Consider the following 23,761-nt stretch of genomic DNA (forward strand, 5'->3'; position numbering starts at 1 on the left):
GTATAAGGATTTTTGCAACTGCCTGTAATGTTCCTTCATTTGTCCAAAATTTTTACTCAACCCTTTCATTTAATTTTGTCTCCTTTGAATGTATTTTTTAGCTCCCTAGCCAAAATAGTCTGCTCCTGAAGAAACAGATAATGTCCTAAATATTTATGCAAACCCATTACACCTAAACCTAAACCAATCCATGGTCACTTTAGTTAAACACTTTGAGCCTCAGTGTCACACAAAAAGAAAAAAAATCATATGTACCTTATAAAATTTTTATGCAGACTAAATAAAGATGTATTTGTGAACAAAACTGCAGGTAATTAGAGCAGTGAATAAGTATTTATTTTAATCTGTTTAAGTGAATGCATCAGATATTAGTAGACAAGACTGCCAAATTATTAGAACTAATATTCACCTACTTTTTTAGACCCCTAATTTATTACAAAACTTGTTTTATGTGCATGGGTTCTGACTGAGGCAGCATAAGACAACTGAACTTCTCATCGTAAGACAACTAAATTTGGCATATACCATGTTATATGCACTTGAAATCTTTATTTTTAGAAGCAAATGTCATTAGCAACAAATGATCATATTTAAATTCTGTAAAGTATAATCTAAAAACCAGTCCTGTGATTGGAAATACAGATTTAAAATTTCCAATCTCCTAATCACATATGCTGTTTGATGTTGCTCCATGAAGCTACCCATACATGTAAAGCAAAATGTAAATATTTAAAATATTTCTTTGTCTTATTTTTTTGTTCCAGGTGACTTGAAACTGTATTTCCCCTTAATAAATGAAGCTCTTGCTGTTCAACCTAGGAAGTCTTCAACTTGTTTTTAATTTACCATGTTGCAACTCACTTTATTTGTGTCCTTAATTTCATGCTCTCTGATCTGATGCTAATTTATTCAACAATTATTCTCAACCTGCAGCACACAGATAATGAGACATAAGTGCAACTAAATCTTGTGATTTTTTTCTGATTGAAGCTAAGGTGGGGAGTTTGAAGTAGCACTCCTATGGGCAGTGTCATGATGAACCGTTCTCTTTCCTGTGTCACTCGCCCTACATGCCCAAAACATGGGCCCTCATTCAGATTCCTTCTGTGATTTGCTGTTAAACGGGACACATCATAAATAGGTATATATTCTAGAGAGGCCTTGTGACAAATGATGTAAAAGACCCACAGGTCCTGGCTTCATTGACTCATTCGCCATGCAAGATGCTTTAATGTCACATACACAGTGCCAGCTTTAACTATTTAAATAGATTCAGGAATAAAATTTAAAAGGGGGGAAAATTATTATTTTCCCACTGCAGCATCCTTAGTTCTTTAAGATTTATTTTTTTCCCACCCATGGAAATATTATCAAAATTGACTGAAGGAATATTTCTATGGAGTCTTAAAATTATTTGTAGTTATATTGCTTAATCTAGGATCATGTACAAAGAAACTTAGTTCTCCTGTAAAATTAATAAATTTAAACAAAATATTAGAGAAAAATTAAAAGAATATCTCCCTATTTTTCTATGTCTGAGGAGATAACACATTCAATGATAACTGATTATTTAAATTGTCAGACAACTCTGACTTCTTATGTAAACTTGTGATTATCTTTCAACTATTGTATTTCATCCTATCTTACAAAGTCAAATTTTATTTTACAGGCTCTTATTATATATTACCCGGGGCTAATCCAACAATCCTCAAACTAGTCCACGCATTTTGGTATTTTCCCACATTAGTCCATTCCATACATTTTACTCAATCACTCTTCTTTCCTGTCTCATCATCAAACAAACAAACAAATCAAGCAAAATACATACACTTTGATACTTTACCTGATACAATTTGGCCATATCTCCATATTACACTATTTCCTTTCCAGAAAGCTCTACCTAGTTCTTATGCTGTCCCTTGGAGATACTTCATTCAGCCCTAGAATGTCCTCCCCACTTTCCTCAGCTCCATTTGACCTTCAAGTTTAATTCACATGTGACCTTGTCCATGAGATCAGTGTCATTTATCTGCATTTTTCCTCTGTCCTCAGTGTCTGCCTGGCATAGAGTAGACCGCTCAGTAATGTTGAATAGCTGAGTCAAAGAAAGGGTCCCAATTATACATTAGAATACAAACTTCAAAGAGCAGAGGTTTCTGTTTTGTTTTGCTCACCTGTGTGTTTCTAGTTCAGTACTCGGCATGTGTAGCGTTTCATGTATTTGTTGAATGAATGAATTCTCAGCCAGAGACAACGTTATAAACTCTAGTGACATTTCTCTGCACTTTGTCATGTGGTCCATTGTATCACAGTTATCTCTCTACATGGTTTATCATCCTTACTACATGATGAGCTTCTTAAAATGGATATTTGTTCATAGCACCCCTAGTGTCTATCACAGCGCCAGACACATTAGGTAATTAAAAAAGAATTTTTTTTAAGATATGAATGATACTTTTTTTCTCTTTATGGCTTACTTCACTTAGAATGACAATCTCCAGGTCCATCTGTATTGCTGCAAATGGCATTATTTTACTCTTTTTTATGGCTGAGTAGTATTCCATGTGGAATCTTAAAAATAAAAAGACAAATGAACTTATTTACAAAACAGAAACAGACTCAGACATAGAAAACAAACTTATGGTTACCAGGGGGGAAAGGAGGTGGGAAGGGATAAATTGGGAGTTCAAGATTTGCAGAAACTTAACAATATATATAAAATAAATAAACAACAAGTTTATACTGTATAACACAGGGAACTGTATTCAATATCTTGTAGTAACCTATAATGAAAAAGACTATGAAAACAAATATATGTATGTATATGTATGACTGAACCATTATGCTGTATACCAGAAATTGACAAAGCATTGTGGACTGACTACACTTCAGTTAAAAAAACAAATAAATAAAAACAAAAAATAGCAATTTGGTTCAAGAAAAATAAAATAATTCTCAACATTGCAGTTAAAAGATATGAATGATATTAAATGAGTCAATGACTAAATTGCAGGGAAGGTAAACATTTAAACTGAGTTAGAGTGATATATAGCTTATATTTTAATTTAAACAACTTTATTCTATAAAACCATGGGTGAATTAGAAAAAAAATAAAATTCATATGAAAGAAATTGCATGAGGATCTTTTCACAGGATCTCGCATATAAATATAACAGTTATAACTACTACTACTCATTAAGATTACTTTAAGGATATACTAAGTCAATGCACTTTATGTATTATCTCCTTTAATCTGCACAATAATGCAATCCTGTAGACACTAGTATTTGTTCTTATTTTACTGGTGGGAAAAATGAACCTTAAAGAGGTTGAATACCTTATCCAATATCATAAAACTAGCACAGAATAATGCCAGATTTACAAAGTTCTGTATGATTCCAAAACCAAGTCTCTTAAGCAGTATAGATTACCAACCTCATATTGCACTATTCAGTATATACTTGACAAGAAACATTTATTTATTAAAAAGGTATTAATTGATCACCTAGTACATGTCTATCTGTATTAATCAATGGGATACAGTAGAGGTTAAACAAACTGAGTTCGTGCCTTTATGGAGCTTACCTTTGTGTTGGAGAGGCAGAAACTAATTGAACAAATATATTTACAATATATTAAATGAAAAAAAGTAAAGTCAAGTTAGGAGATTAAGGATTGCTTCCATTGAGGGTTGGTGGTTTCTATTTTATTTAGAGAAAGACCTCTCTGATAAGGCTTGAATAAAGTGAAGGTGTGGGCCTTACAGACATCTGGGGGCAGTGTGTTGTAGAAAGAAAGATCTGCAAGGCGCGAATAGAACTTACATAGAACGTTCAAGAAACAGCAAGAAGATCATTGTTGCTTCAATGGAATGAATGAGAGGAGTCTGGTGAGAGTTTAACTTGAAGCTGTAGTACAAGGTTAGGTACAGTGTGAACTCTCTGGTCCCTATGAAGACCCCCTCTTAATCTGAGCTTTGGAGCCAAGATGTGACAGAATCTTGTTTCTGCGTTAACAGGATCAGTAAGGCCTCTGTGTTGAGTACAGATGGTAGGAGCCAGTGTTTAAATGGGAAGACAGTGAGAAGACTACTGTCACTGTTCACACCTCATTGTGGATTAGATCAGGGTAGTACTCTAACAAGATGAAGAGTAGTAGTTTAATTCTGTAGATATTTTGGAGGCAATCACAGTACAGCTTCTTGTGGATTAGCTGTGGAATGTGAGAAAGAGAGAGGAGTCAATGATAATTATAAATTATTTGTCCTGAGTACCTTGAAGAAAGGAATTGCCATTTATGGGGAAAGATTAGGAGGAGCAAGACTGGTTGGTAATCAGTAGTTCCTCTGGGGACAAGTTGGTAAGCAGTAGTTCTGCTGGGGACAGGTTACATCTGTAAGCCTGTAAGTGTCCAACTGCAGACACTGTCTATAAAATTGGATTCTGAGAAGTATGAATGAAAACGTTTGCACTATGGGCATGCTTAAATTTTACATCTGCCCTTTCACAAAAGGCAACAATTCTATGAACCATTATCAGTGATAAACCATGATGGAAATAAACAAATTTAAAACTGAAGTAGAAATGGAAGCCAGTTCATTAATCTGATATTTGTTTTTCATTATTAGGGCAGAGAGCAAGGTTTAATAAATAAACATAAAATATTTATTAGATATTTACAAGTGCTTATTCTGATAAAATCTAAATTCTACACATCTGAAAAAGATTTACTGGCTCAAAGATGGACTGTTGGTAAATTAAACGTTACGTTTTGAAAGTCATTTTCATTATTAATAAAACAAAGCTGTCACATTGTTAATTCTTAGTTTCCTCTGTTCCTCTGCAAAGTCGACAGTCTCTTCCTCCATAAGTAATTACCCACCTTCAGTAATGTCAGAGCAATTCTAATTTTTTTTTAATTTGAGAAATGAACATCTAATTAAAAAGTTTATATCAGTGTAAACAGTGTGAAATAATAGAGGAATAGGGAAAGTTTGGAATTTCTACTTAATAGAAATATTTCTATGCTCCCATCTCAGGTAAGGTATAGAGGCTTTTGATTTATAGTCTTTTCTGAAATTAAGATTACATAATTTTATAACTGGTTTCCCTTAAAGTGTTAACCAATAAATAAGGACCATAATGGAATTAAAATATCTGAGTACCCTTCTGAGTTCTAACTGACCCATACTTGGTCCACCCTTCCCACTCCCCATCTTAATAAGCATTATCTATTTCTACTGCAAGCACAAGATTCCATTTTCTGGTTGTCCATTAACCATTAATAATTGAATCGTGATGTTTGTTATCCCAGGTTTCCCTTGGAGTGAAATAAAAGTAATTTCAAACAGCTGCAAGTGTTAATGTACTAAATGGAATACAACCCAAATAGAATGGCACAGTGAAATAACACTATGGATATATAAATATAAGCACAGACTTACTTTTAAATATTTACAAATTTTGTAAAATGTTTCTAAGAGAAACCCAGAGACAGTTATTTCCCAGTGAATTATGATGCTTCTAAATCAAAAGCTCCCTTTTACCCTTAAGTGGTACCACATATTTATTGATGTGCTAAATGGTTTCAGAAAAGCAGGTGGTATCAATGCAAATAAAATAATAAGGCCAGATTTAGCTGCAGCTCTTGTGGTGTGGCCTAGCTCAGTGTTTCTCAAAATACAATGTGCCTCTGAGGATATTGCTAAAATGCAGAATCTGTTTCAATAGATTGGACTGGGCACTGAGATTTTGCATTTCTAACAAGCTCCCAGATGATAGCGAGGCCACTGGTCAAGGGCTATGCTCTGAAAAGCAAGGCTTAGATTGACATTCCCCAAAGTTTGTTTCACCTAATTTTGAGATACCTTATGAGAAGGAACAGCTTTACCAGGAGTGGCATGTTCTCTCCTTTCTTAGATTTTGATGGACATGAGCACCAAAAAAAATCACTTAGTAAGGAAGCAAACGCAATTTTGTTTTATTGTGATAAGAAAAATCCGCATCATGATATCTGCCCTCTTAAATTTTTAAGTGTAAAGTACACAGTACAGTTTTGTTCACTGTAAGCACAGTGTTGTATAGCTGATCTCTAGAACTTTTGTCTTGCATAACTGAAATGTTATACCCAGTGAATAGCAATTCCTCCTTTCTCCCTCCCCTAAATGCTGGCAGCCACCATCATCTTCTGTTTCTGTGGGTTTGACTACTTTAGATGCCTCATATAAGTAGAATACAAGATTGCTTCACTATAGAACACTTCAGAATGCTTGACGGATATATAAGTAATGATCATAAGTAAGAATATATTATTTATTGAAAGCAGCTAAATCCCTATCAGATCTGCCATTAATACTTGAATGGTTTGGTATGGCATAGTCATGATTCTCAAGCTTATATGAACACAAAAAGATAAAATATTTGTGATATTTTAAAATAAAATATATAATTTAAAATAAATACTTCAAAATTACAAGCATCATAATTTGGAGGGAAGGAAAACAGCTTTTGTAGTCAGGTGGACATGAGTTTGATTCCCGACTTTATTTGTTATACAACTTGAGCTAATCAACTCAAGTAATATATTGAATCTTTTTAAGCCTCACTTTTCTTTCTCTGAAAAGAGACTTTTGTAGTATCATCACTACTATAGAATTTTGATGACAATTGAAAATAACACCATGCCCTGTAAAAAGTGGGCAGTCAATAAATCAATAAACTGTTGCTCTTTTATGATTATCTATACCAAATGATGAAATATGAGGTTGGTTAATGCCATAAATAATGTGTTTCTATTACTGCATAGTAACATAACATAACATAACATAACATAAAGTAATATAAAAAACTCTACTCCGTGATTAAAATCATGTTTTGACATGCTTTATGAGCTCTTTTTGTATTGATTTTTGATAATATGCTTTCAAAATTATTGGCAGATCTACTATTTGTCTGTACTTCAAGCTGGATAATGGAAATGATTTATACCATTTTATTGAATTTACAATGGTTAGAGTAAGCCACGTTAATTATTGCTATGTCATTTTTGCAGACTAGCAGGAACTGAGACAAAACATAAGCCAAACTAAATGTAACTATCATTAAAATGGCTCAAGTATGAGAAATCATCTAATCGGTCATGAATTGTCTTATTTTTATAAACAAAAGAAGATAATGCTTGTTTGCAAACATTCATTTTCATTGCTTTTCCCCCATTTTCTGAAATATGAGAGGTGTTTAGGTCCCTATCATATTTCTTAAATGTTTTTTGTTATTGACATTACAGCCTACACTGTCATGAATAATGAATCTGACTTTTAAAAGTAGGCGATGAAAGCTAAAAAATCTTACAGGACGAATACCAGGTGCCCATAGCCCTGAAAAGCCATCATTTTTTTTTCTTTCCAAACATATATTATTCAAAGTCAGTAAGTTTTCTGGTCCATTCATTGTTTTTAAAGTATAAATCTTTTTTGTCTAAGTTTAGTAAATTTAGGTTGAATTTAAGAACAAATTTAACCAAGGAAGAAATATTTTAACAGAGAAATTTTATCCAACTCCTGTTCAGTAGACCTTAGGTGAACAGTAGTAAATAGTTACCACTGACCATAACTGTAAGAAGAGGATCTAAACAATTAGAAAATAGACAGAAAGAAGAAATTTTAGAAAAAAAGTGTGGAAGGAAATTGAAGGTTTTGTAAGTAGTAATGTAGGGAAGGTGCTGTAATCATAATGGGCTTGGGATAGAGCAGATAATGATGGAGGGAGATTAGGCCTTCGCCTTGATGGACAAGGCTTCTGTTCATGTGGTAGGAGCTGAGAGGTACCAGTGGGGGAAAGCTAAGACCATATCCCCTGTATATCTGCTGGAATTCAGTTCTTCCGTTTCTAGTGACACTGTGACAGCTCCCCCAGTGGATTTCTGTAAGTGAAAATCAGAGACAAAGAGCTTTTATAGGAAGGATTCCTGAAATCACAGGCTGATTCCAGAAAGCATAGGCCTTTTCCTGGTTTGATCAGGACTGGTGTTCAGCAAGTGTGTACTTTTTTGGCTCTATTAGCTGTACATTTATTGAAATGCTTCTATCCTATTTGATAAAAAGCTGAAGCCAGGGTTATCCACATAGCCTTTTTATATGCCTAACTCAGCTTTGTCTCTGAAGTATTTCTGAATTCTTGAAATCAGGCAGATGAAGAGGTGATGTCTGGTACAGTAGTATTTTCCAGTATTCCAGCAATATGGTGCTGTAACTTCAAACATGTAGGTCCCTGTCCAAAGCAGGTATCAAATATTTTGGCTGTCACCCTTGGGGAAGCATATTAGTTCTAAACTTTTAAAAGAAAAGCTTGAAATAGGCTTCAACAGTAAGAAAACCCTGAAATAGGCTTCAAGATGTGAGACTGGAACCAAATGGGCCCAAAGCAGAATTTTGTCTATTTAGCATTTGTCTGAGGTTCATTGAAATGAGTGCAGCAGTACCACTAAAATGAAGTAAAATTAGAAATCTATCTTAATTGTTGAACTTAGATTACAATCATACAAAGGAGAAAAAAAACATTCATAATCTTTTTTTTTTCTCTTGTGCTGTCATGGCCATTTACAAATACAAATACAACCATAAGTCATTCTTTTTTTTTTTTTAAACTAAGGTATTATATTTCCAGTCAGTTTCAAAATCAGTATTCCTCAACTCATCTCCTGTCACTCCCTGAATTACAAAGCAAAATCCAGGCCTCTGGCCATGTTTGAACTTGATGAGCTCTTTCATGACAAGATGCCTTGGCACATGCTGCCTCTTCTTCCTGGAATATCTGTCACCTTTTATTATACCAGTGACCCTTTCAAGGTTCAAATCAAATGACATCTCCAATACATATTCCCTACATATGTGATGTTTTACCTAATGTAGGCGTAGCAAATAGATGACAAATGAATTATTTGAGACAAACTTTTTTTCTAACTTTTACAAAATTTAAAGAGGAGAGAAATGTTATCTGCCTTTGGAATATTACTTGTGACATTCCATTAAAAGAATAATGCTTCTAAAGTATTTTAAAAGAAGATAATTATCTGAGTGAGAAATTAGACTGACCTACCTTATTATACTAAATAGTGAGTTTTAAGTGATTTTTGGATTGAAAAATCCTTTTTCTTCCTATTATTTCTTTTTAACATGTAACTGTCTAATTTTCTGTATCTCTGTTTACATTTTGGGATAATGGTGTATGAATAAATATGCACGTTCTAATTCTGTGACCTGAATGAATCACTTTTCAAGTAAAATACAGATGCCCTTCTGGAGGATGCCATTAAGTTAATTACAGCACATTTCATAATTGTATAGGCCTTCTTTCCCTCTATAATATAAAAAAAATTACTAGATATATAAGATAGAATTTTGCTATCATAAGGTCTTTTTTTACTTCAAAATAGTTTAAATGGACACTAAAATTTTATGAAGTCTATACTTTTATTTTAGAATAAAAAGGCACATTTTAAAATATAGTGAAGTTAATGTGGAGTGATAAAACTAACAATCATGTTTTAAGTATTTCCTCATATAACAAAGATTTTTGGTCTCGTATTTTTCATAAGGGATAAAATATGATCTGTTTTCTTGGTCCTCTTACAGCTAGCAAGGAAGTTAACCCACAGATACAAAGTCAATAAGGTTTATAGAATAATAATACATAGCAAATTCTAAGTGGTAGGCATTATTCTAAGTGACCTGGATAACTCTATGACTTGGCAGATACTCACAACAAATTAGTATACAGAGATAAGAATTGATTTGCCCATGATCACATGATAGTAAATGATTGATCTAGGATACAAAGCCAAGCCATGTGGCTCCAGTTTGTCCAGCTGTACTTCTGTCTCAGACGTGAAAAGAATAGGGCCTCGTCCATCAGAAGTGATGATTGCAAGAGAAATTTCCAGACAGCAAGAGAAAATAGAACAGGGTTTTGAAGAATGAAAACAATTGGATTGATAGAGACTGTGTGTGGCAGAGAGGGAAAAGAGAGGTAGCCATAAGTAAAGGAGTTATAAGAACATAGAAGTAAAGTTGAGAAAATGCAACATCTGTTCAAAGGATCTTAAACAGAGCACTTAGGACTGGATAGTTTTTATTTAGAACTGTGAGAAAGAGGAATGTGTTGGCATGTTTGCAGTGCTTTGCTAAATATTACTTGGCACTTTATATCGTTATCTCTATAAAAATAAAATTCATCCTAAACTCATTTTCTACATAAATTGATTTTGATGTTGAAAATTCTGTATTTTTTGTACCTTAAGTGTCAATCTTTATCATTTTCATGATACTTTCCTCTCACTGACTCCACTCAGTATATACTAAGATACTAAGACATCATCATGTCAGGAATTTACTTGCAACTCATTAAGAGGACATTTTTTTAAATGACTATGTATAATTTGGACAATAATAAAAACTTCCAGGTAAACTTTTCCTAGACAAGAATGCTCTATCAAAAAGCAGCAGTTTATACTACTGTTTTCTTTTCAGGTAAACCGGTGATGATAGTGACAGAGTATATGGAAAACGGCTCTTTAGATACATTTTTAAAGGTAAGATTTGAGATAGATGTAAGTTTTCAAAGTGCTATTCATATATTGGCAATAATATTGAAATTAAAATCCAGCTACCTTAAAGATAGAGTTTTAAATAGAAATATCTAGAGTCAGGATAATTATACTGCAAAAATTAACTTTGGTTTGAAAGTTGTCCACTTCAAAAAACTTGTACAAATCCAAATTACGGGTTTCTACAATTTTATTTACGTGTATGTTAATTTGCCCAAAGTAAATAAAAGAGGAAAGGAGGCAGGAAAGGAAAAAAAGAGAAGATTTTACAAGTACTTAACTCTCTCAAAGTATATAATATCAGGCAGAACAAGGAAAAATGTCTAGAGAGTCCATGAAAATCATCTGTATTAATGAAAGTGTCAAATAGATTCATACCTCACCTGAGGGCCAGCCACGCCTTGTACCAGGTATTATATAATAGTAGACAATAGTCAATGTCAGATCTTCCAGATTTTAGGAAGAGTTTGTTTTTAATATGCAGGTCTCCAAATTTTAAATGTTGGTAACTCATTTTATTAGTAAATAGCATGTGTTAGACAATGTAACCTGGGCTTGATTAAACTGTAGTCAGGTGGCTTTTCTCCTTCAATGTAGCATCTATTGCTCTGGATGAGAAAAGTGATGGTTGGCAGCTTAATGGTGATTGTAAGAGAGGCCTGTGCGTTGACTATGACAGGTGTCCACTGGCAAGGCAAGCTTCCCTTCCAATCTCTATCCTCTACCAGATTCTACTGCCAAATTTCTTACAGATAAATTCTTCAGTCTCTTATGGTCGTATCATTCTTTTATTTCAAAATAAGCATCATTTGGGCCTAATTCTGTGTGTCTGCAGTAAGTCCAGTGCCCTTGACAAAGACAGCAGGTTTCCAAGAAATGCTAACATTATCCTGGTCATTGCTTGGTCCCCCTCCCCCTGACCTTCCACCTGCTGCTGCAGAATCTCCCTCCTTTCATCCGGCGACTTTGTCTGTCACCAGTATGCCTATCCAGCTAGCTTCTTTTAAATGACTTCAAAAATGCACAGTGTTAACCCAAGACAGGCATAAGGCTGGAGTGATGAACACACTGCGCTGATGACTGAGAAGAAAAGAATTACAATGTGGAAAAGAGCAACTGAATGATATTTTGGACGGGGCTTTCAAAGCCGTTATCTGCTTTGACCAAGCAGGGGACTGATACGCACTACCAGGTTAACTAGATATTGCCGAACTTTTCCTATTCTCTTCAGATAGAAATTGCATGTGAATGTGGTGAGAGTGGGCATTAATTTGGGGATTGAAGGAAGATCCTTAAGTATTTTTCCCCAGTGATTGCTGTTGCAGAACTAGTATTTCTGTGTCATCTTCACAGAAAAACGATGGGCAGTTCACTGTGATCCAGCTAGTCGGCATGCTGCGAGGCATCGCTGCGGGAATGAAGTACCTCTCCGACATGGGCTACGTGCATAGAGACCTTGCTGCCAGAAACATCTTAATCAACAGTAACCTTGTGTGCAAAGTGTCTGACTTTGGGCTTTCCAGGGTGCTGGAAGATGATCCCGAGGCAGCCTACACCACAAGGGTAAGATCTAACAGAATGCATTTCTGAAATACTAGACTACTAGACTAGGGGCGTTTAATACTTAAAGATTTTAAAGGAAAGAGCGAAAAAAAAAAAGAAGCAAAATTCCTCCAACTTAGGAAGAAAGAGAGAAGGGGGAGGGTGGATTAAAAAATCCAGCCAATTCTCCTTTCCTTATCAGAAAATTCAAATATTAAACTCAGATAAGCCAAGTAATCACATTATGAGTTTTAATAGTTCATATTTTTCCTACAGATACTGAAAATAAAAGGTTTGAGTTTAGAGTGGATACAACATGTAAAAATCATATAAAGAATTAAATGTAAAAGGAAAAATTAAAGTGAGACTCTCCTACCTTAAACGGGGTGGGAAGGGATAAAATGGGAGTTCAAAATTTGCAGATACTAACTACTATATATAAAATAGATAAATAACAATTTTCTTCTGTAGAGCACAGGCAACTATATTCAATATCTTGTATAACCTATAATGAAAACGAGTATGAAAAGGAATTATGTATGTCTATGTATGACTGAAATATGCTATATACCAGAAATTGACACAATATTGTAAACTGACTATACTTCAATAAAAAAAATTTTTTTAAATAAAAAGTATTTGTGGGAAAAAAGCAAAAAATATATACATATATTAATGTATATAAGTATATATTTATTCATATTGTATGTGACTATATAATATATAATCATACTATATATGAATATATTAACATGTGTAGCATTTTTGAATAGCCTAAACTCGGCACCACAGTTTCTTTACTTGTAAAACAAATATGGAAATATCTAAATCTACCTTTTTTTAACTATTCACACAGTAGGGAATAAAAGAGCTATTCCTTCAAAAAGTTTTGATTTACTAGAGGTATTTTAATGCCTAATTACTTCTCTTTTATACCATGTAAACTGTTAAGCCCATATCTATGAAAAATTGGTCACTAATCCATATTGTCATAATTGGCATAAATCAGCATCCTTTTCCAGCGAAGTAATTGCTTCCTGAATTGATGTTATATAATCAACAGTTTTTTGTTTTTTTTTTCCCTGTGGAAAACTGTGGTATTGGTGCAACAGAATTTTTCTGGGAAGTTTATGCATTGTACTTCTTGAGTTTTAATCCTTTTTTATAAACTAGATTTGTTTAATTCTAAATCTTTTCGATATCCTCAATGCTTAAACTGTTCCCTGTGAAGACAAGAATTTGTCATTGTATCTTTTCAGTGTACAATGTGGCTAACTTTATTTCAATACAGAATACTTTAGTCCTCTTTTATTCTTATGATAGATGGTATATATTTTCTTATTTAATTCAACATTTTAAAATTACTCCTACTCATACTCTAATAGTAAACCCTATTCATAGATTATAAGGCTGTCTTTTTATCATTATTGCAGTGTGACACATGAAGAGTTAAAGATTATACTATGCTAAAGATCAAGAGTGACTTACCTAAGCAAACAAAGCCTTCAAAGGGTCAGCTTAATAAATCAATAAATTAATTGTTGGGATGCCCCTCTTCTTCTGGACCTAATTATTGTCATTATTTGCATTAAATGAAACCTCAATTAGGAATTCTCCAGGAAATAGAGTCACGCTTAATAAGCTTGGCCTAAGCAAGGCTGAGGTTATTGAAAAAGCCATTCCCAGTATGATTGGTTGGTGTCTTAGTTAAATGCATAAAGTAAATTTGTCAAGGTCTGTGTCAGTGTGTCATTGCTAGTGGAGAGAAAGGTGGAGGGGAGCCAGAGATCCTGAGACCCTCAAGATTTACTCCCTTGAAATGGGGCATGGTGGCACTTTGTGGAAAATCTCTCTATTGAGAGATGAAATGATAAGGGAACTTCAGGTAATATTGATACACAACATGATGGTCAGAGGACCAAGAGAAAATTTCTAGGCTGAAATTTAAAGTAATCAACAAATTACCATTTCAAGCAGAATAGTAATAATATGTCATAGACTATCATGTTGCTACATAGCTGAACCTAATGATGTGATCTTGCCTATGAATATTTAATTAACAAAAGTATGTTTCAGAAAAGTTTTCTTAAAGTGATGTTACCATATTTCTAAGGAGCAAATAATTCAAACTTAGTATAAATATTTCAAATTAACTTCAAGTCACAGAACAATTTCAAGCATTACATGAAACTGCTGTTTCTTCATAAGTCTTGAAACTTTGGTTTATATAGAGCAGTTTAAGTCCATTTTTTTCTAATATGTGAATTAAATTGTTCTCTTCCCACAAAGTAGGAAGGCATATGTTAGTCTTTTTATAAAAAATATTCAAAACCCATGTTTCTCTCTCCCTCTCTCTTTCTGTCTCTCTCTCCTTTAATGAATTTTACTTATAAATGAAATGTTTGGTTGCCTGGATTTGCCTGCTTTTAAAAATTAGGAAAAAGAAGTTAACCCTGAAATGGCCAGGATAGAAAAGTGTTTAATTTGTGAACTAAGAAAAAACTTACCAAATCTTTTTTTTTAACCATGTAAAACCCCCAAACTTGGTAATGTTGTAAATTTTCCCCATAATTTAATTTTAATAATTTTCAATGTGGTTGAAATAAATGAGATACCTACCTCTTAGGTTTAAAAAAAAAACAGTTTGACCAAACAAACACAAAGATACGACAATGGCAAATTAGGGAAATCAAGTCTAAAAGAAATTGTGCAATGTCAGGAGAAATTACTAAATATTCAATATATCTGGTTTTCATGCTTATCTTATTAACTTTTAAACTTCTCAGGGTTGCATCCAGCAATCAAAGCTTTCTCTTTACAATCCTTATATTGAAGGGAAAAGAAAGCACCCTGGGAATTTGAGTCCTTTACTTTTGAAGAAAGTCATGAAAGTTTACCTTCTTGATTTGCTTGACTGCCTGCTTTCCCCACTTAGAGCTGCCATCCTGATACTGTAATTGAGATGTGGGTCTTGAATGTGTTCCAGTAGTCAAACAGAATTTAAACCAGAAACCTTCCAGACAGCCAATTAGTAGTCAGTCTACAAGTGCTTATGGGCTGAGATATGTGAAAAGAGACTGCACGCTGTCAAACAGATTCACTTAAAAATGCTACATCTCTTTCTAGATCTTTTCAGCGAGGCAGCAGTATCCCTAGATACATTTGAAGTGTGTGGGTGAGAATTTTTTTTATTCTCTTTTCAATTTTAGGGAGGCAAAATTCCAATCAGATGGACTGCCCCAGAAGCTATAGCTTTCCGAAAGTTTACCTCTGCTAGTGATGTCTGGAGCTATGGAATCGTCATGTGGGAGGTTGTGTCTTATGGAGAGAGACCCTACTGGGAGATGACCAATCAAGATGTAAGTATGCAACAACTCCCCCTCAAGTTTGAAATGAAATACTTTGCTCTCTGAGTCAGGAGACATTTTATATATATATATATATATATATATATATATATGTATTTCTGAAAGTGATAGTTGCTTAAAAAGATGAAATACTCTTTGCTTACCCTCTGATCCATTTTGTTGTTGTTAAAATACCCTTCACGCAGAAGCTCAAAATGAGTTAGTACAAAGGAAAGCAAGTTACTGTTATATAAAAGCTTTGTCCCTTGCCAGACAGATCTAGCTGTACTGCGGTAATGTTTCACTCATTGTATGTCAGTATCATTTTCAAAAATGAAGAAAGAGCCTTCAAAGAATGAATACTGACAGGCAAGTTTTTATGACATGCATTTGATAAAGGGAGCTAATCCTCCAAACCAAAAGGATGAATGATATTGATTTAATAGTGGATGCTCTTAGGGGATAAAAAAAAATCTCTGTTTCTTTACATTAAAAAATGTAGGAAGAGTTGCATTGCCTATTTCATTTAGGGAAAAAACAGATTTTTTTCCCACATGGATAAATAATTCAAGCTTAGAATAATAGAATCCTGGAATTAAAAGAACCATGAAAGAAACCTCTATTCAAGTTCACAATGATGCCTGACTACATGGCTCTTTGGGCTTTGCTTTTGTAATTTTTCCATTGTTACTATTCAGTACAGCCCTTTCCATTTTGGATCACACTGAAATTTGATGTTTTTTCTTCAAAAAAAAAAAAAACAATTATGAAAGCTAACATTTATTGATCCCTTACTATATGCCATACACTCTTTTAAGTGATTTACCTCCTGGTAGCTCATTAATTCTTTATAAAACCAGTATATTGAACAGTCTTATCTCAATATCATGCTGATTTAAAGCATTTCTTTTTTCTCCAATTACTTCTTTCACCCATGCTCTGTAAAATTTCCCTCTCCCATGCCTTCAGGGATTATTAGACAGGTATACAGCTCTCTGACTGCACTTTGTTGAATCACCAGTACCATGCCACTAATTAAGGCTCACTTTCAGATATAAAAATTCAAATCCAGTCTAAATAAGATTCAATCCTATATCCACTTCAAAGTGTTTTCCACAACTGCAGGGCCAGCCTGACACTAGGTAGCAAGATCGGGAAGGAAGAATTGTCAGATTTTTGCTCTCCTCTCTGCAAGTTAAAAAGGAGGAGGTACTCCAAGTCTCAGAGTTCCTCTCACTCGCCACCTGCTCCCCACCTCACAGTACCTTACACATGTCTGCTTCCCCCCAGGAAAGCACAATCCCGTTGGACGTTCTACCAGTGTTCCCGCTCTTAGAGACTATTGCAGGTGCCTTAGCCAGCCCGCCTTCTTCAAATTTTCCCAGATGAGAAGCCAGGGTCACACTGGATTTCCCAAGAAATATTTCATAGCCTTCTTCTCGGATAGCGATAGTCAAGGTAGGCTGATGGACTCCTGCCTCCCAACAAGCACACAGCAAGGCAGCGAACCTCCCCTTCTTTTAGTTATCTAAAATCGAAAATGGGTTTTCCCTGTGCCCTACTCGCTTGGCTTAGTGAAGGGATGCTGACTTGTGTTTCTCTAAATCTGAGAGAATATAGGATCTATTGTCTTCAACTTTACAAGTTTAGGGACAGGACTATAGCTATAGTATTGAACTCTTGTTATAGATTTAACAACCCGTCAGAGAGATACTGTTATTCCCATTTTGCAATTAAGAAACTGAGCCCTAAGAGGTTAAGTGACTTTCTTAAGGCCAAAAAATAATCAAAGTTATACCAGAAATTTCACACTGGTTCTCCAAAATTTTTACACCTAACCACGACACAGTCTCCAGTTGAATCAATGTCTCCGTCCTCCCTTTCATTTCCAACCAGCGATCCTAGATCAGCCTTCTAAGTGAATATAAAATATTCAGTTCAATATATAATGATTATTCTGGATTGATCTAGTCTAGACAAAGACCAGACTTATTTGCTACTTTCTGCTCTCCAGATAAATGCCAAATGCTAACTTGAGATACATGGTTTGGCTTCTCACTTTCCAATGTCATATTTTCCTCTAGTGTTTGTGAAAGTATTGTATTCCATCATGCCAGCAAGCCTCCTCCCTTCACTCAAGGATAGCATTTGTCCGTTATTTGCCTGGTGTTATAACTCCTTCTCACACTTGAGATATTTTGAATTCTGATTCTGTCACTCAGAATTCTTAGTCCTTCCCAACTATGTGTGTAGCATTGTTATCCACATTATTGACGGTTTTGCTTGATATAGCTGTATCTGTCACAAATAAAATAATAGATCAAAGTAGAACATGATGCCAGGTAAATGAATGCTCATAAGTATCTCTGCTATCTTGTGCTTGCTCATGCTTCTGGGGATTGGCTGATCTTTGCCAGTACACCTTGGCTCTGCTCCAAGTGGCCCGTATCTTTGTTCAGAGACCAGCAGGCTAGCCAAGCTATGAGCTCATTTACCCCGTGGCTGAAGGGTGAGAATGAGCCCAATTGCACTTCAGCCGGCAGCTTTCCACTGTCCAATCCATTAATCAGAGAAGCAGTCCAATCACACTGCTTGTTATGAATAGACAATATAAAGCTGCAGGGAAAAGGACAGCGAAACAAGGTGTGAAGGATTGGGAACAAATTTTTTTTTTCTGATTTCAGCCATTTGAGTCTTGATACTCTTTCAGATAACTTTATTTCAGGCTATTTAGAAACATACAAGGGAGTGCTGATATAATATTTTCAGGACCTTATAAAAATAAAAACTAATATTTTGGCTTTGGCTGGGTTTTCCAAAAATCTAAATGAAGTTTACAGAAAATGATTATACAATTAAAGATCTTTCTAAAATGTCAGCCTTTATTAGTTTCTAATACATGCTTTACATTTTCTCAGCAAGTTCGCTATCATTTGTGGCATTTAGTTTCTAGATATGCCATTAGGTTTGATATGCCTCAATTTCTATCTACATAAGTATCCAACAATATAACAGATCTACTGCATTTGAAAATTGTGATTACTGAATATCTCTTTTGGAAAAAAGATTCTCGGACAGCAAAGCAGAAATACTGATTTGGCAGTTTTGAATGATGTATTGCATCATCTCTACATGCCAGATACTGTCTGAATCTAAAAGGGCTTGGTCACCACAAAAAATGTTACATTGCTAAGACATGCAGAATAATCTAAGTCCCTCAAGGAGACCTTCCGCTGTGTAAAGGGGACAGAATGCTGCAGTAGGTTTCTTTTGATTTAGGATTGCCTCTGTCATCACAGAGAAAAACCGTAACAACACATAATGAAAATAAACTAAAATGACTAAGATGATTTTAGGTAAATATCAGACCATGAACTCTGATTCAGGCTTGGGAAAACTAAGATAATATCCTATAGTCAGTAGAAACTTCTTTATTGATAGCAAACATTTTAAATGTCAACATTTTTCAGAACTTAAAAAACAAATAAGAGATTTTCATTGCATTGCATTTTTATATTTAGTGAGTCTTTCTCATGTATTTATTCAGAAATGTATGAATACATAGTGTATACTAAGCACATAAATTGCAAAATGTTTTAAAAACTTATCTAAGTAATCCGTTTTTAATTTTTTTTTAGGAAGTCAGTTTTCTATTACCATTTATGTTGGCCTTGATCTTACCTTTATAGCAGCAAAAATATTTGACTCCAAAAGGATGTCAGACCACTTTGTACTGGGTGTGCTTTCTTCCTCTTTCTATTCTTTGTTTCAGTTTCTGATGGGATAGAATGATATGTGTGTGTGTGTGTGTGTGTGTATAATATTGCTGGAATTTTTAATAGTAGAACAAAAAAATATGGTAACATATAACATGTTGTAATTAAAGTATGAGGAATTTAGTTCTCATCCAAATACTACCAATTTCCAAGATTTGACATTGAGCAAATTATTCTTAATCTCAGTGTAATAATGTCTAAATTGAGTTAACATGGAGGGAGTATTTATATCAGATAAATGAGAAAATATTATAAATCTGTTTTCCCCACAAGAAGAGCCAATTGTTAAATATTTACCATCACATCACTACGTATGTGATACTCTCACATCCATCCTTCACTGTGAAGTGGATGTTCTAGTTGCGTGATAAACTAGGTGGGATTATGTGTTCGAGTCTCACACATTCTAACCTTGTAATGCTGTCTGGGCTCCCTGGGTGGCAAAAGTAAACCACACCCAGAATAGGTATATGTACCTGAAAGATAAAATTCACTGACCCTTACATGATGGAAGGAACCCAACAGAGTCACTACTCAGTGAATAGTGCCATAGTAGGTGCTCAGTGTTGGGTTTCAGGTGTTGAAAGGAGAGGCAGCATCCTTTAAATTACATTCAGACTATTGATTTACATGCGATGCCAAGAAAATGCATAGCTTATGATCTTTCAGATGTAGAAATCTGAAATAGTGCCAGGTTGTAAGAATTCTGGTTTTATTTTTTTCTCTTTGTTCATCTCAACCACTTAGATTAATAAATGTAATAGTAATAGTAAGATAAATTGAGATTATGAATCATTTGGTCATATATTAAAAATTATATGGTAAAATGAACAGTCTAAATTGCACTTTCGTAAAATTCCAGTATTTCACAAACCACCAGGGTACTAACACCATTCATTTCTCCCCAGAGCTATGAAAGGAACAATAGGTAAAAATGAAAAAAAAAAATCACTTCAAAATGTCTAAATAGAAAATTTGAAGTGATAGCTCTGAATCTATTTTACATATAAATTCTAAAGATGAATTTAGAATTAAATTCATTGACCTAATTACTGGGCCAAGTTTGTAATTAACTTAGAAACCGAGTATTATGTTTACATATAAAAATTTAGCTGAAAATAAAGCTGTTAAGTAATATATTCTGGAAATAATTTCTCAGATCAAATAATTTATTAATTCCTTCAAAACTAAGAAATTGGTTTATTTTATTCATTTCATAGTCACATATGAAACTAGCTGCTCAGGGAAAGAAAGATAATATTTTTAAAAAATAGGTGCTAAAGAAAAAAGGTAGAACTGATTGGTTTCAGCTTTGAGGAAAAGCACGGTATGAAATATAATAAGTAAATAAGAATGACTTTACGTAAATAAGAATGACTGTTTTCACTGCATAGGGAAATATTTGATGATAGAAACTAAGACATTTAATTTTGGTACATATATGTTACTAAAGAGAATAACCACTGCCTTTATCAACAGTGAACAGTCTTATAATAAGCAAATTAATAAATAAATGAACTTCAAATTATATATGAGTGCAAATGGTACTTTTTATTTTTACCATTTATTTATTTGAGCACCAGTGATAATAAATAATTCTCAAAATTGATTTAGCATTTTTGGTAAATTTTTATTACTATCTATTTCTTATTTATTTGTTGTCTTATTTTATTTCTCAATATGCATGAGATTTTAATATATTAGACATGTGAACCATAAGTTACAGTTTTTGTAATATTTTCTACTAGGGTTTGTCTTTTAACTTTTTGTATGTTTTTGAGTTAACTAAGGTGGTAGATGACTCTCAGGTGTTTTGCTCATAGTTATTCAATTTTTAACCTGACCATTTATTTTCAGAGTCCTTGAGTATCTTGTATTTCTCTGCCTAAATTTAACTATTGGTGTTTCTCAGGAATCTTTATTTTATGCCCTTCCTGGGTAGATATAAACTACACCCAACTTCAAGCTGTGACCAAGTGCTGATGACCCTCACATTTATAATATCAGCCCAAATACCTCCTGTACTCTAGCCAGATTCCTGCAAATTGCCATCTGTAGTCCCTTTATTCACCTCAAATAAAACAAGCCCCAAATTACAGCTGTCGACATTTCCTACCCCCATAAATGTGCTTACCTAAAATTAACAGCAGTAGCCATCCAGTGTGAAAGGCTTGAACTTGTTTTATCTCAGATACTTTCTCTACACCCTCCTCTACCCAGATGTTATAAATGTCTCTTAAATCTGCCATTTCGTCTTCTCTCCATCTGCCAGAGCTCTTGTTCAGATGCCATTTCCTTTATCATTAAAAGACTGGTTTCCCTACAGTCTTTCAAACTTATCTTTGTAAAATTTCTATTCTAATCATCATATTTTTTTCCACTTCTCAAATCAAATCTGAAGTGTTTGTTGAAAAATATAATTAAACTTAACCGTTAAGAAAATAATTCCAATCGGATTTTGAGAAATGTGCTCATTATTATTGGTCTTTGGTTATCACTTAACTATCTGAATTTTAATAGTTGAATAAACCCTGTATTATTATGTTCAGTAGCATAAACAAATCTCTTCTGGAGTTAGGCATTTTTATGGCAGCAGCAACATTACAAATGTTTTTGATAAAACAATCTCACAATTAGACTGATACTCACATGTGTGGTTACATTTAAAATCAATGACGTTTGTAAAGCCTGTGCTACTAAACAGTTATTCCAAATTCCTGACAGAAAACAGTAGATGATTATAAACAGCCAGACCTTGACATTATTAAATGATACATGAGACAGACATGCTAATCTAGCCTTTGACTTATCCATCATTTACCATCCAGAAGTCTCTTTTGAAGTGAAATTATAATTGTCTTACTTTAAAAAATGTGATTCTACACATAATTTTTCATTAAAAAGACATTACCTTTTCAGAGAAATCACTAGAAAAGTTCATCTCTATTTGACTCCAGGTTGCAAGGATAAATAAAGCATGAACTGTTTATTTGGATGTCAGTTAATTTTCCAAATCACCCTTCATCAAGAATTTAGGTTAAAAATTATTACCATTTATTTTTCTTTATAATATGTGAGGAAAGTCTATCTTTTTATATTGTGTGATAGCATATTTATTTCTCTATGCTATTTTATTTTACAGCAAGTGGAGTAATTGAAGATGTTAGAAATAGTGATGCTGGTTGTTATTCCAAGAGTAAGGATCAGAAAGAATGAAAGTTGAACACTGGGAAATTTCTCCAGCAATTCTGTACTAAATTTGCGGTTTGGGGGGACTGGTTCTCTTTCACTCTATGCAGGTGATTAAAGCGGTAGAGGAAGGCTACCGTCTGCCAAGCCCCATGGACTGTCCTGCTGCTCTCTACCAATTAATGCTGGATTGCTGGCAGAAAGACCGAAATAGCAGGCCCAAGTTTGATGAAATCGTTAGCATGTTGGACAAGCTGATTCGTAACCCAAGTAGCTTGAAGACACTGGTTAATGCATCGAGCAGGTACAAGGCCAGACCTGAGAGATTTTTTCTGGATATTGCTAATTCAGATTGATGACACAAATATCAAATTAGTGAAATTATTTTTACATACATGTGAGCCTAGGAACTTATATGACACTAATTTATATGAAAATAGTTTTTGCGTAATACTATTATTCTTTTATAATGAATGAAATAGAAATGATTAAATAATACTTAAAAGCATCTATACCTGATCTAATAGTATAACTGACCAGTTAACTATAGACAAATTCAGGTAGCACTAAAAAAATATCCTCAAATGTGTGTAGTTTCAAGTGCTTTGGACCCCACGTAAGTTTGGTTAGGGGGAAATAAGATTATAAGATCATGGGAGAAAGCCAATTAAGCACTGATCCAATTTTAAACCAGAGGTATATAACAACAATTACTCTGATTTTCTTAGAGTAGATTTCACTGCCTGTCATATTTTGTGAACACTGGCAACTCCTTTAGGGACCTTTTTTTCTTACTCAGCTGAGTCCAGATATTTGGATAATCATTTACCATGTAGTTTGAACAATACTTAAAACTGATAAATGAGTAATCTTGTTGAAAAAATTTATATGAGCAAATGAGCATTTTTTAAAATTTTCTGAATGCTTATGAATGTGTTTAAATAATCTTGCTTTATGTAAAGCATTCTTACCTTTTTTTACCTGAAAAATTACAAAACTGTCCTCTCAAAAAAATAGATCAGTTTGATTCTGTACCGATTTTTATTTTCACTATATTCAAGGCAATTGTCTATCTTTACAAGAAAAGGTATTCTGCTGGTAACTGAATTGGCTGCCCATAGCATGAACTAAATAAGAAACAGTCTGTTTATAAAGTTACATAAGTTCTAGGATTCTGGTATAACATTTGTTCACTAGGCAAAAAGTCATTTTTAAATACAAATGAGGAATGAATCTTCAACTTCTGTTCAAGCATCATTAACTTTCTGTGGTAGCAACTGGCAAATGCATCTTAGAGATCATTCC

At 33.9% G+C, this 23,761-nt stretch overlaps 1 protein-coding gene across 6 annotated transcripts in view; it reads left to right on the forward strand.

Annotated features, from left to right (window-relative positions):
- Window positions 1–23,761, forward strand: part of EPHA5 (EPH receptor A5) — a 313,192-nt gene that overhangs the window by 274,206 nt on the left and 15,225 nt on the right. For all 6 annotated transcript variants that reach the window (XM_032459293.1, XM_032459303.1, XM_032459295.1 and 3 more), the window contains 4 exons: window positions 10,526–10,587; window positions 11,956–12,165; window positions 15,354–15,503; window positions 22,567–22,760. In XM_032459293.1, the coding sequence (XP_032315184.1) occupies window positions 10,526–10,587; window positions 11,956–12,165; window positions 15,354–15,503; window positions 22,567–22,760 (616 nt within the window). The remainder of the gene's footprint in view (window positions 1–10,525; window positions 10,588–11,955; window positions 12,166–15,353; window positions 15,504–22,566; window positions 22,761–23,761) is intronic.

Source organism: Camelus ferus, chromosome 2 (assembly GCF_009834535.1).
Source record: "Camelus ferus isolate YT-003-E chromosome 2, BCGSAC_Cfer_1.0, whole genome shotgun sequence".
Lineage (NCBI taxonomy): Eukaryota > Metazoa > Chordata > Mammalia > Artiodactyla > Camelidae > Camelus > Camelus ferus.